Source organism: Petromyzon marinus, chromosome 78 (assembly GCF_048934315.1).
Source record: "Petromyzon marinus isolate PM22_M1 ecotype Great Lakes invasive population chromosome 78, UKy_Petmar_22M1.pri1.0, whole genome shotgun sequence".
NCBI lineage: Eukaryota > Metazoa > Chordata > Hyperoartia > Petromyzontiformes > Petromyzontidae > Petromyzon > Petromyzon marinus.
Genome location: NC_133744.1, coordinates 444,915 through 460,009, shown reverse-complemented (window position 1 = coordinate 460,009; position 15,095 = coordinate 444,915). Strand labels below are relative to the sequence as shown.

Sequence of the window (15,095 nt, the reverse complement as noted above, 5' to 3'; positions counted from 1 at the left end):
GCCAAAGGAGATGTGTTGATCCGCCCACAGTTTCCCAGCCCCTGAGGCCCGGGGTGCCTCGAGGATCTGCCACGTGCGAGGGACCGGTGCCTGGAGCCCGGTCCAAATTCTTCACAAGAAGCCAGGGACCTGCCTAACGCTTCAAGGCTGTGGACAACGTGGAAGCATGTTAGGATTATTGTTGTTGTTGTTGTTGTTTTAATGTTTTCGTGTTGTTGTTGTTGTCGGGTGAGTAGGGTCACACCGCTTACCCCGTACAGATGAGCGTTAAGATTGTGATTGTCGGGCGTCGGGAAAATGTTGCTACAGCTGCTGCCCTGACGCACGTGGCTTCTAAAAATTGTTGTTTGCCGAGACGGCTCATTTTGTTTTAAGAGGTTGGGGGGGGGTGATGTTCAGACAGTGCGTTAACGAAGGGACAAGTGGTGACAACAGGATAGAGAGAGTTCAAGAAGGGAAGGCGAGACCAAGGTGCCTGGAGCCCGCTCATATTCTTCACAAGAAGCCAGGGACCTGCCTAACCCTTCAAGGCTGTGGTGCGAACCCTTGACGCCCGGAAAGGCACAAGATTCCATCATGGGCGAGGCACCGGCGGCGAGAAGCCGGTCAAAATGTGCAAGGTTGCGATTGTAGGATCCACACCCAACACACGGACAATAGAAGGGTCCCCTTGGACAACGTGGAAGCGTATTAGGATTTGTGTGTGGTTGTTGTTTTGTTGGTTTCTTGTTGTTGTTGTTGTTGTTGTCGGGTGAGTAGGGTCACACGGCTTACCCCTTACAGATGACCGTTCAGATTGTGATTGTAGCGGCGTCGGCAAAAATGTTGCTGCAGCTGCTGCCCTGACGCACGTGGCTTCTAAAAATTGTTGTTAGCCGAGACGGCTCATTTTGTTTTAAGATGGTTGTTGTGAAGACAGTGCCTCAACGAAGGGACAAGCGGTGACAACAGGAGAGAGAGAGTTCAAGAAGAGAAGGCTGGACCAAGGGTGGAGGGAGGTTGACGCCGAGAGAGAGTTGAAGGAACGAGGTTCAGGGCTGTGTTAGTGGGGATTCGGGTCACGGCTGGTTGCCGTTAAGGCGTCGTCGTTGCTGTATCGTGACGCCGGGGTCCTAAGCCGCGTTAAAGGCTAAATAAAAGAACCCTCTACAGTCTGAGTCCGGAGTCATTACAATTGCAACTATTAATAATCTCACGGATTTGCGTTTATTTAAATATATATAAGGATGTTGTGTAGTCCTATTCGATGTCATTCAGATGGAAAATTCATCTAGCTGATGATGATTGCTTGTGTTGCAGTCGAAACGTCGTGAGAATTTTATTGTTTTATATTTTTATAATTTTATTGTTTCAATTCTACGTAACATAACCGAAAGAACCAAAAATATGAATCCCTGCATTCACGAAAGCTGTCAAAGTCCTGATTCTAATGTGACCATAGTGCGATTCTAATAGTTTCAATGGGATTCTAATCATTGCAAATACAAAGTCGCATTAGCGACTCCCGAATCGCATTTACAAATATCAAACATTCGAGCAAAGTGTTATTCTAATAATTTTAATGCAATTCTAACTCACCCCAGTTCGCATATCCGACCTCCGGTTCGCTTCCACGTACACTACACATGCATATGAGCAGAGCGCGATTTTAAAACGACCACAGTGAGATTCAAATACTTCTAATGATATTTTAATACCGTACCTCCATTTGTGTTGTAATACATTATTAAACAAGGTTATTGTCGTTAATGTGTTATCGTTTAGACTGTTACAGAGTACAGTTTATCCACGGCATACTTTGGGTTTAGCGACAGGTACGTTAAGAAACGATTAACAATGGGGACCATTCCCTCAAGGAACATATCTTAATGGGGTAGACAGCCAATATGCTGCCGGTTAAGGGCAGATTCATGGGACGGAGATCCTCCACCTGAAATTTTAACGCGTTTTTGCTTTAAACATTGTAAAATAAAAAACGGACAAAAGTTGTTAAAATATGTTTTTATTCATCTGCAAAAATATTTACTTAAAACTCGTATCAAATGTGTGTTACGTCCTATTTTCAAACAGTTACAGTTGAATGTAAACCATGTCAATTTCAGGAACACCAAAGCGTCAGCGTTTCATTCCCTATTGATTTCCTGATTAGTTCACCACATTTGTTCACTGTGCGTCTGTGGTGAAGTCCAAGCTAAAAATCCAACAAACGCGTCATCAAAGTACATCCTGACATCGGGTATCTACAGTCGATTATTACCAACCAATAAAAACTATGTAAAATAAAAAAAATGTTTAAAATGTTGAGTAAAGATGTAATTAGACTCAATTCAACTTTTAATAGCTGCTCTCAAACAACACTGTCACCAATAGTGGTTTATGAGCTAGGGTGTTAAGTGGACAATCAGTCGTTTTGGTCAAGGCGTAGGGGATAATAGACACCTCTGTTATCCCATAAACACAATACACAGCAGCGGGAAGGCTGCCATGTTGGGGAGATGTAGTTTGGGTAAGGCGCTGTGACTGGAGTTAGGCGATGTGACTGGGTGATCACACGGATTCCGAAACATAGCAGAGACGATACGATCCACTGTGCTCCATCTCCCTACATGGACAACGACTCAGTAAAAGTAAAAAAAACATGTTTAAATACGTTTTTTAAATCATGTCTATTGTACATATGTTACAATGTGTGATTGTTATAATCTTTGTATGTGTATGTATACTGTATATAGATATTCTTTTCCATTGATACGACACAATCATCCAACAGTGGACAGTGTGATTCTAATACGACTAGTGGTATTTGAATAATTGTAATTCGATTCTTATCCTGCATATCCATCCCCCGGTTCGCATATTCACTTTCCATACGTACGACCACAGTGTGGTTCTAATACGAGCACAGTGCAATTCTAATGATTCTAATACAAGTATTATCCCATACCTTCATTTACGTGGTTATACTCTATAACATCTTCTTTGTTTTTTTTCGGTAAAGTCACGTAGAATGATAATAAAATAATTAATTGATAAAATAAAATAACACAATAATATTCTATCCGTGGTGCTGAAATTTGAGGGTAAGAATCCACCCATTTTTTCGCCATATAGCATTGTGATATATAACGACTTATTGTTGGTAGCTTAGCTGATTGGAGAATATAGAGTTATTGATAACATGAAGGTAATTTATATTTTAGTTTTTATTGGTTCACTATATAGTACTGTGAATAGCTCAGATGTGTAGTCATTTCTGTGACCAGTCACTAGCTAATCACTTAGTTGTTTCAATGCTGGATTCGCCTAGTTATTTCAATGCTAAATTCTCTTGTTTGATTTGTACTAAGGGCCTCGGTTGAATGTGTATGCTCTGACTTTAACGTAGCTATTTCTGCAGCAGGTACAAGCTCTATTTCTGCAGCAGGTACAAGCTAATCACTCAGCTATCTCAATGCTAAATTCTATGCTAATTCCATTGTCAAGGGGTGCCTCTGCGGATGTGTATGCCTTAACTTAGCTATTTCAATGCTAAATTCTATGCTAATTCCTTTAACAATGGGTGCCTCTGCGGGTGTGTATGCTTTAATTTTTAACATAGCCATTTCTGTGACCAGTCACAAGCTAATCACTCAGCTATTTCAATGCTAAATTATATGCTAATTCCTTTGTCAAGGCGCTTTGTTCCTCTCACACAGCTTAAAGGCCGTATCTGAACGTGGCTCTTTCACTCCAGCGCTGTCCTACCAGACAGTCTCGCCCCCTTCACCTGATGAAGGCCGCTTGTGTTGTGGCCGAAACGTCGTGAGACTATTATTGTGTTATTTTATTTTATCAATTTATTATTTTATTATCATTCTACGTGACTTTACCGAAAGAACCAAAGAAGACAAATTATCCTTCCCCATTGATGTCCTTATTAGTTCACCATATTTGTTCACTGTGCGTATATTTTGAAGTCCAAACAATACATAAGACGAATGCTTCATCAAGGTACATTCTGAAATCGGTTATTTTAAGTCGCTTATTGCCAAAAAAAAACCTACACTATTGAAAAAACACGTTTAAAATGTTGAGTAAAGATGTAACAGACTCATTCCAACTTTAGCTCAACAGGAACACTTAACCACTACAATATTGTCAGCAATTGAACACTCACCACCAGTGCTAATCACACCACTTCAGCAAGTAATCCGAAAACATTAAACCACCACGTCACGAAACTCACAAACTGTAAGGGGCAACATTACAAGCAAAATGACTCAATCCGGCTTAATAGGTTAAACCACATGCAACATTATTTCTCAGTCACCCCTAGCTCTCGGTTTGACTCTCGAGCCACTCCATTACATCCAGCCATCTCTCGGGATCCAACTGCATGGGATCGAAGGTGGAATCTCCTTCAGGCCTCATTGCAGCAGCTTGAATTTCACCTTTTGATTTCAGTTTCAAATCGTCGTGAACCTTCTGATGCCTGTTCAGATTTGATGACTGTGAAAATGATTTTCCACACACAGAACACAGGAATGGCTTCTCGCCCGTGTGTGTTCTCTGGTGTCTCTTAAGATGTGATGGCCGTGAAAATGCCTTCACACACACAGAGCAATTGAATGGCTCCTTGCTCCCGTGTGCTAGGGGCTTCGCAGAGCGTATCTGCTCCATGTGACTGCTTCTTCTGAGCGGAGTAACAGTAGCGGGTGTTATCGATAAATAAAAGTATCCTATCGTCCGCGAGGATGTTAAGCGTTGCGTTTTGGGATTTATTTAACTGCCAAAACAAGAATGTCACTCGCGTTTAACCGAGACGCGAAAACAGACACTTACTTGGAGATTCACGGTGAATCGATGTCTGTAACCCGTCTGAAGATGTCCCCACGAACTCGCATATTCACTTACCATACGAAGCAAAGTCGCCTAACTGTCGACACAGCAATTGTGTTCACCAGGCTGCGTTGTCTCGCGGTAGAAGGCGATCAGCAGAGCGACGAGTCGAGCGTCCAGCCTCATCAAGTTCCCTCTCGAAATGGCCTTGAGCTCTGCTTCTGAGCCGCCTTATAACTCCCCTCCTAGGATCCAATCCTTTGTCTTTCAGGATATTTGCATTCGATTGTTAATTTTGGAAGGTACAATCCGTATGTCTATTTACATACCGAAAGGTAATGTGCCCATTGTGTTTCATGCCTGAATATGTAAGTGCATCTCATTGTGTAATTGCGCGCTTATATTGAATAAATTGGATTAGCGCTGTAAAAACACGTTCCCCATGCCCTCCATTGTCCTCGAATTAAAGTGAATGCAGTCCCGTGGCGTTGCCCACAACCGCCGAGCTTCGGGGCTTGAGCACGTTCAGACGCGTAGTGACCACACTTGCAACACAATCACTCTAACATCAGTAACCAAAACCCGATCTGGTACATGGCCTCCGCTTGGTCTGTTTTGTATCGTTATCACTCGTCACGCAGGTAGACAAAATAATAGATCAATAATGTGATCTACTATTTTTCTACCTACGTGACTTTACCGAAAGAATTGATTCCTGCAGTCACGAAAGCTTCAAATCACGATTGTACTGTGACAGTTTGAAACGTAATACAATTTCGATACGAGTTGTAACGCATATATCCTTACAGATGAATAAAAAAGTATTTTTAACACCTGATTGTCCGTTATTTATTGTTACAATCTTTGTAGCAAAAACGTGCGAAGCGAGTTTCAGGTTCAGCATCTCCGTCACACAAAGTCTGCCCTTAACCGGCAACGTGTTGGCTGTCTCACCCATCAACACGTTTTCCTAGAGGGGAAAGGTCCCCGTTACAAAAAGTTTAGCAACCTTCCGGTCTCTAATTCCGAAGTATACAGGGGATCACTTGTACTCTAAAACATGTAAACTGTAACACTTTAATGATAACACTCAACATTAGACGACTATAAACTAGTTTTTCGAATATATAATTTATAACACCATAAACGGAGGGACACTATTACAATATCCATACTCTTTGGTTCGTTCGGTAAAGTCACGAAGTTAGAAATAAAACAAAATAAATCACTTCTAGATTTAAAGCTTTCGTGACTGCTAGGATCCATACTCTTTGGTTCTATTGGGTAAAGTCACGTAGGTGAAAATTAAATAACAAAAAATCACGACGTTTCGGCCACAACACAAGCGGCCTTTATCAGGTGAAGGGACGAGACTGTCTGGAGGACAGCGCTGGAGTGGGAGAAGCCACGCTTAGATCACGACCTTTAAGCTGTGTGAGAAGAAAAAGACCAAGCGCCTTGACAAAGGAATTAGCATAGAATTTAGCATTGAAATGGCTCAATGAAATAGCTAAGTTAAAGTATACACATCCGCAGAGGTACCTCGTGAAAATAACATCGTGAAAATAAATCACGACGTTTCGCACGCAACACAAGCACCAGAAACGATGTCTGTAGGAGACATCGCGGCTATCACGATTCTCACCTGAACACGTGCGCTTGTGTTGAGTCCGAAACGTCGTGATTTATTTTGTTTTATTTCTACCTACGTGACTTTACCGAAAAAAACAAACCGTATGGCTTCCTGCAGTCACGAAAGCTTAAAATCAATATTAGAAGTATCAGAATCACAATGTGATATATATGTATGTTCGTCATTTGGACATGCGAACCGGGGGTCGGATATGTGAACTGAGGAGTGCAGCATTCGGATCGAATAAAAATGATTAGAATTACACTATGGTCGTATTAGAATTACACTGAGCTGGAATGTATGTTAAATATAAATGCTCATCGTGAGTAGCAAATACAACCTGGGAGGTGCGCGGTTTAAAATCTCATTAAAATTATCATAATAACAACGTGGTCCTTTTAGAATCTCGCTATCTACTGCTGCTGTTCTGCGGGTGGTGGCTTCCGATTCGGGCTCTGCTCTTCCTTTCCTCGCCTGGATGGTGCCGCGGGACCCAGCGTCTCTACCGACAGGCGTTGTAGCAGCTGGGTGATGGCATCCGTGAGTTTGTCAATTTTCTCTTCAAGTTGAGGCCGTCTCCCTCGTGGTCTCCTGCCTCTGGGGCGTGCTGTGGGTTGCTCATGGCCGAGGTGGAGCTGCATGTTGGATCGGGTGTAAACGTTATTTTAGTAATATATTGAAGGACAGTGTTATGTTTAGAATGCCTCTAGACAATGAAGGTGACTGATTCTACTTAATCAACCAAAATTATTATAATTTATGTCATTAAACATTGTGAGTTCATTCATGAGTAGTATTCGTTTAGCCCCGCTGGCACGAACCTATACGCAGTAATGTTGAAACAAAGTAAACTTTAGTCGCTCAAATCTCAGCTCAGACATGATCGTCGCAATTATTTCCAAAGACGTGTGGGGTCCCGCGAAAGCAGGGCCCGGCCACGAATCGTCGGGCAGCAGAAGAAGCAGAATCAGAATTGGCTGCGTCGTCTTCGAAATGTGTCACTGCTGCTGTTGTCTTTACTGTTGTTGTTGTTGCTTCTGTTGCTGTTATATACGGAGGTGTCCCGTGATGGGATAACGCCTTTGATCAGACTCTGATCAAACGCACCCAATCGATGCCCTTGATCGACGCATTTGGTCAACTCTGACATTGCAAACTCTCACATGTTGAACTCTAACATCGTGAAATATAATATTATAACCTATGAAGAACAACATATCCATTGTAAAGCTATAAAATACTAATCACTTTTATTGTTTTAAACCACGTAAATGGAGGTGAGAGATTATAATCGCATAATAATCATTAGAATCGCACTGTGCTCATATTAGAATCACACTGTGGTCGTATGTATGTTAAGTGAATATGCGAACCAAGGGCAGGATATGCAGGATTAGAATAGAATTACAATTATTTGAATCCCACTGTAGTCGTATTAGAATCACACGGTACAATGTTTCACATCAATGGAATGGAAATGCTATATACAGTATATTGTTTATACCCGTTGGTTTTATCGGTAAAGTCACGTAGGTATAAAATAAAATGAATGACGACGTTTCGGGCGCAACACAAGCGTCCGTCATCAGGTGGGACAGCGTGGTCTGCAGCTGAGGCAGACTGTTTTAAAAGGTTTGAAATGGGTGTAGCCCTAGGGTCATAAAGAGGTGGCCGGTGCTAGTGATGTTAACGTGAGAAATTATCATGTAGCTGTAAGATAGGAAAGCGGTCTCCTCGACGAGTGGTTATGTTAATGTGAGAGATTATCATGATGTTAACGTGTTATCGTTTATGGAGTTACAGTTTACATGTCATAGAGTGCATTAGGAACCGTAACGTTGCGAATAGATTTATGATGGGGACCTTTCCCCTCCAGGAACACATGTTGATGGAGAGACAGCCAAGATGAAGCCTGTTTAGGTCAGACTCGTGTGACGGAGATGCTCCACCTGAAACTCGGCTCCACACGTTTTTGCTATGAATTATGTAAAACAAATGACGGACAAACAGTTGTTAAAATAAACCTTTTTATTCATATGCAAGTATATTAACGTAAAAACTCGTACCGAATATTTACTACGTCCTCTGCTCAAACAATTACAATACAATGCAAACCATGTCACTTCCATATCATTGCCCATTGATTTCCTTATTGGTTAACCACATTTGTTCACTGTGCGTCTGACTTGAAGTCCAAGCCGTACATCAGACGAACGCGTCATCAATGTACATCCTGAAATCGGTTATCTAAAGTTGCTTATTACCAACCAAAAAAGCAAAATTACTTTAAAAAAGGTTTAAAATTCGAGTAAAGATGTAATTACAGAATCATTTCAACATAGGCTCAACGGGAACCCTTAACATTGACAATAATCAGGAATTTAACCCTCTCACAACCACTGCTCATGACACCACTTCATCAAATCACAACAAGCTTTCGTGACTGCAGGAATCCGCTCTTTGGTTATTTCGTTAAAGTCACGTAGGTAGAAAAATAATAGATGACATTATTGATCTATTATTATCTATTATTTTGTCTACCTACGTGACGTTACCTAAAGAACCAATGAGTATAGCTACAGTATAATGAAAACCATGTCACTTCCAGGAATACCAAACTAAATTATCCTTCCCCATTGATGTCCTTATTAGCTCACCATATTTGTTCACTGTGCGTCTATTTTGAAGTCCAAACAATACATAAGACGAATGCTTCATCAAGGTACATTCTGAAATCGGTTATTTTAAGTCGCTTATTGCCAAAAAAAATCCTATACTATTGAAAAACACGTTTAAAATGTTGAGTCAATATGTAACAGACTCATTCCAACTTTAGCTCAACAGGAACACTTAACCACTACAATATTGTCAGCAATTGAACACTCACAACCAGTGCTTATCACACCACTTCAGCAAGTAATCCGAAAACATTAAACCACCACGTCACGAAACTCACAAAAACTGCAAGGGGCAACATTACAAGCAAAATTACTCAATCCGGCTTAATAGGTTAAACCACATGCAAGATTATTTCTCAGTCACCCCTAGCTCTCGGTTTGACTCTCGAGCCACTCCATTACATCCAGCCATCTCTCGGGATCCAACTGCATGGGATCGAAGGTGGAATCTCCTTCAGGACTCATTGCAGCACCTTGAATTTCACCTTTTGATTTCAGTTTCCAATCGTCGTGAACCTTCTGATGCCTGTTCAGATTTGATGACTGTGAAAATGCCTTCCCACACACAGGGCACAGGAATGGCTTATCGCCCGTGTGTGTTCTCTTATGGCGTTTAAGGTCTGCTGAAAGTGAAAATTCCTTTCCACACACAGAACACTGGAATGTCTTCTCGCCAGTGTGTATTCTCTGGTGTCTCTGAAGATGTGATGACCGTGAAAATGCCTTCAAACACAGAGGGAGTCATAAATGCGGCCTTGACCAAAATGACGGATTGTCCGCTTAACACCCTAGCTCATAAACCACTAATGGTGACAGTGTTGTTTGAGAGCAACTATTAAAGTCGCTGCGGCAAATGAGGTGGTGGCTGGCCGAACCGTGCCTCGCTGTTTGTCTCCGGAGTGATGACGGATACAAACCAGACCAAGCGGAGGCCATGTACCAGATCGGGTTGTGGTTACTGATGTTAGAGTGATTGTGTTGCAAGTGTGGTCACTACGCGTCTGAACGTGCTCAAGCCCCGAAGCTCGGCGGTTGTGGGCAACGCCACGGGACTGCATTCACTTTAATTCGAGGACAATGGAGGGCATGGGGAACGTGTTTTTACAGCGCTAATCCAATTTATTCAAAATAAGCGCGCAATTACACAATGAGATGCACTTACATATTCAGGCATGAAACACAATGGGCACATTACCATTCGGTATGTTAATAGACATACGGATTCTACCTTCCAAAATTAACAATCGAATGCAAATATCCTGAAAGACAAAGGATTGGATCCTAGGAGGGGAGTTATAAGGCAGCTCAGAACAGAGCTCAAGGCCATTTCGAGAGGGAACTTGATGAGGCTGGACGCTCGACTCGTCGCTCTGCTGATCGCCCTTCTACCGCGAGACAACGCAGCCTGGTGAACACAATTGCTGTGTCGACAGTTAGGCGACTTTGCTTCGTATGGTGAGTGAATATGCGAGTTCGTGGGGACATCTTCAGACGGGTTACAGACATCGATTCACCGTGAATCTCCAAGTAAGTGTCTATTTTCGCGTTTCGGTTAAACGCGAGTGACATTCTTGTATTGGCAGTTTACAAAATCTAAAAACGCAACGCTTAACATCCTCGCGGACGATAGGGTACTTTTAATTATCGATAACACCCGCTACTGTTACTCCACTCAGAAGAAGCAGTCACATGGAGCAGATTCGCTCTGCGAAGCCCCAAGCACATGGGAGCAAGGAGCCATTGAATTGCACTGTGTGTGTGAAGGCATTTTCACGGCAATCAGATCTTCAGAGACACCAGAGAACACACACAGGCGAGAAGCCGTTCCCGTGTTCTGTTTGTGGGAAGGCATTTGCACAGTTATCAACTCTTCAAACTCACCAAAGAACACACACAGGCGAGAAGCCATTCCCGTGTTCTGTTTGTGGGAAGGCATTTGCAAGGTCATCAACTCTTCAAGCTCATCAGAAAACACACACGGGTGAAAAGCCATTTCTGTGCCCTGTGTGTGGGAAGGCATTTTCACTCTCGTCAACTCTTCAGATTCACCAGAGAACACACACGGGCGAGAAGCCATTCCTGTGCCCTGTGTGTGGGAAGGCATTTGCTCAGTCATCAATACGGAACAGACATAAGAAGGTCCACGATGATTGGAAGCTGAAATCAAAATGTGAAATTCAAGGTGCTGCAATGAGTCCTGAAGGAGATTCCACCTTCGATCCCATGCAGTTGGATCCCGAGAGATGGCTGGATGTAAAGGAGTGGCTCGAGAGTCAAAACGAGAGCTAGCGGTGACTGAGAAATAATGTTGCATGTGGTTTAACCTATTAAGCCGGATTGAGTAATTTTGCTTGTAATGTTGCCCCTTACAGTTTTAGTGAGTTTCGTGACGTGGTGGTTTAATGTTTTCGGATTACTTGCTGAAGTGGTGTGATAAGCACTGGTTGTTAGTGTTCAATTGGTGACAATATTGTAGTGGTTAAGTGTTCCTGTTGAGCTAAAGTTGAATTGAGTCTAATTACATCTTTACTCAACATTTTAAACATTTTACATAGTTTTTATTGGTTGGTAATAAGCGACTGTAGATAACCGATGTCAGGATGTACTTTGATGACGCGTTTGTTGGATTTTTAGCTTGGACTTCACCACAGACGCACAGTGAACAAATGTGGTGAACTAATCAGGAAATCAATAGGGAATGAAACGCTGACGCTTTGGTGTTCCTGAAATTGACATGTTTTACATTCAACTGTAACTGTTTGAGAATAGGACGTAACACACTTGATACGAGTTTTAAGTGAATATTTTTGCAGCTTAATAAAAACATATTTTTAACAACTTTTTTGTCCGTTATTTATTTTACAATGTTTAAAGCAAAAACGCGTGAAAATTTCAGGTGGAGGATCTCCGTCACACAAATATGCCCTTAACCGGCAGCATATTGGCTGTCTACCCCATTAAGATATGTTCCTTGAGGGAATGGTCCCCGTTGTTAATCGTTTCTCAACGTACCAGTCGCTAATCCCAAAGTATGCCGTGGACAAACTGTACTCTGTAACATGTAAACTGTAACAGTCTAAACGATAACACATTAACGACTAAAACCTTGTTTAATAATGTATTACAACACAAATGGAGGTACGGTATTAAAATTTCATTAAAAGTATTTGAATCTCACTGTGGTCGTATTAAAATCGCGCTCTGCTCATATGCATGTGTAGTGTACGTGGAAGCGAACCGGAGGTCGGATATGCGAACTAGGGTGAGAGGGGGAGAGGGTACAGAGTTAGAATTGCATTAAAATTATTAGAATAACACCGTGCTCGAATGTTTGATATTTGTAAATGAGAATCGGGAGTCGCTAATGCGACTTGGTATATGCAATGATTAGAATCCCATCGAAACTATTAGAATCGCACTATGGTCATATTAAAATCAGGACTTTGACAGCTTGATGAATTTTGATCTAAAGCTTTCGGGACTGCAGGGATTCATATTCTTGTTTCTTTCAGTAAAGTCACCACGTAGAAGGGAAACAATAAAATAATAAAAATATAAAACAATAAAATTCTCACGGCGTTTCGACTGCAACACAAGCAATCATCATCAGCTAGATGAATGTTCCATCTGAATGACATCGAAAAGCACTACACAACATCCGTATATATGTTTAAATAAACGCAAATCCGTGAGATTATTAACAGTTGCAATTGTAATGACTCCGGACTCAGACTGTAGAGGGTTCTTTTATTTTGCCTTTAACGCGGCTTAGGACCCCGGCGTCACGATATAGCAACGACGACGCCTTAACGGCAACCAGCCGTGACCCGAATCCCCACTAACACAGCCCTGAACCTCGTTCCTTCAACTCTCTCTCGGCGTCAACCTCCCCTCCACCCTTGCTCCCGCCTTCTCTTCTTGAACTCTCTCTCTCCTGTTGTCACCACTTGTCACTTCGTTGAGGCACTGTCTTCACAACAACCATCTTAAAACAAAATGAGCCGTCTCGGCTAACAACAATTTTTAGAAGCCACGTGCGTCAGGGCAGCAGCTGCAGCAACATTTTTCCCACGCCGCTACAATCACAATCTTAACGATCATCTGTAAGGGGTAAGCCGTGTGACCCTACTCACCCGACAACAACAACAACACGAAACCAACACAACAACAACCACACAAAAATCCTAATACGCTTCCACGTTGTCCAAGGGGACCCTTCTATTGTCCGTGTGTTGGGTGTGGATCCTACCAGCGCAACTTTGCGCATTTTGACCGGCTTCTCGCGGCCGGTGCCTCGCCCATGATGGAATCTTGTGCCCTTCCGGGCGTCAAGGGTTCGCACCACAGCCTTGAAGGGTTAGGCGGGTCCCTGGCTTCTTGTGAAGAATTTGAGCGGGCTCCAGGCACCGCTCCCTCTCACGTGGCGGATCCTCGAGGCACGCCGAGCCTCTGGGGCTCGTAAACTGTGGGCGGTACAACACATCTCCTTTGGCGTACGGTTTCCATTGCCGAGCGCCCCATCACGTCGGACACACCAGACTTGGGCTGTACAATCCATGGGGATGAGCTGTCTGGGTGGGGACGGACATCAGTTTTGAGGCTGGACCGGTGGCCGAACCAACGCCGACGCCCCAACCACATTCGTACTCACTGAGGCCGTCTCACCTCTATGACTTCTACAACCAGGCCCTGTCCCAGACCGCCCATGGAAGCACGTGTTCCCGCCGCCCCGGATTCTTCTCATTAGCGGATCGCGAGACAACGCAGCCTGGTGAACACAATTGCTGTGTCGACAGTTAGGCGACTTTGCTTCGTATGGTGAGTGAATATGCGAGTTCGTGGGGACATCTTCAGACGGGTTACAGACATCGATTCACCGTGAATCTCCAAGTAAGTTTCTATTTTCGCGTCTCGATTAAACGCGAGTGACGTTCTTGTTTTGGCAGTTAAAGAAATCCAAAAACGTAACGCTTAACATCCTCGCGGACGATAGGGTACTTTTAATTATCGATAACACCCGCTGTTACTCCGCTCAGAAGAAGCAGTCACATGGAGCAGATACGCTCTCCGAAGCCCCGAGCACACGGGAGCAAGGAGCCATTCAATTGCACTGTGTGTGTGAAGGCATTTTCACGGCCATCAGATCTTCAGAGACACCAGAGAATACACACTGGCGAGAAGCCATTCCAGTGTTCTGTATGTGGAAAGGAATTTTCACTTTCAGCAGACCTTAAACGCCATGAGAGAACACACACAGGCGAGAAGCCATTCCTGTGCCCTGTGTGTGGGAAGGCATTTTCACAGTCATCAACTCTTCAAACTCATCAGATAACACACACAGGTGAGAAGCCATTCCTGTGTTCTGTGTGTGGGAAGACATTTTCACTTTCAGCAGACCTTAAACGCCATAAGAGAACACACACAGGCGATAAGCCATTCCTGTGCCCTGTGTGTGGGAAGGCATTTTCACAGTCATCAAATCTGAACAGGCATCAGAAGGTCCACGATGATTGGAAACTGGAATCAAAAGGTGAAATTCAAGGTGCTGCAATTAGTCCTGAAGGAGATTCCACCTTCGATCCCATGCAGTTGGATCCCGAGAGATGGCTGGATGTAATGGAGTGGCTCGAGAGTCAAACCAAGAGCTAGGGGTGACTGAGAAATAATGTTGCATGTGGTTTAACCTATTAAGCCGGATTGAGTAATTTTGCTTGTAATGTTGCCCCTTACAGTTTTAGTGAGTTCCGTGACGTGGTGGTTTAATGTTTTCGGATTACTTGCTGAAGTGGTGTGATAAGCACTGGTTGTGAGTGTTTAATTTCTGAAAATATTGTAGTGGTCAAGTGTTCCTGTTGAGCTAAAGTTGGAATGAGTCTGTTACATCTTTCCTCAACATTTTAAACGTGTTTTTTCAATAGTATAGGTTTTTTTTTGGCAATAAGCGACTTGAAATAACCGATTTCAGG

At 43.0% G+C, this 15,095-nt stretch overlaps 1 protein-coding gene across 1 annotated transcript in view; it reads left to right on the top strand.

The window, feature by feature from the left end:
- Positions 1-14,778, top strand: part of LOC142907386 (uncharacterized) — a 69,815-nt gene extending 55,037 nt beyond the window's left edge. The window contains exons 9-10 of the mRNA XM_076056867.1: positions 10,923-11,268; positions 14,281-14,778. Of these exons, the coding sequence (XP_075912982.1) occupies positions 10,923-11,268; positions 14,281-14,778 (844 nt within the window). The remainder of the gene's footprint in view (positions 1-10,922; positions 11,269-14,280) is intronic.
- The last annotated feature ends 317 nt before the right edge of the window (positions 14,779-15,095 follow it).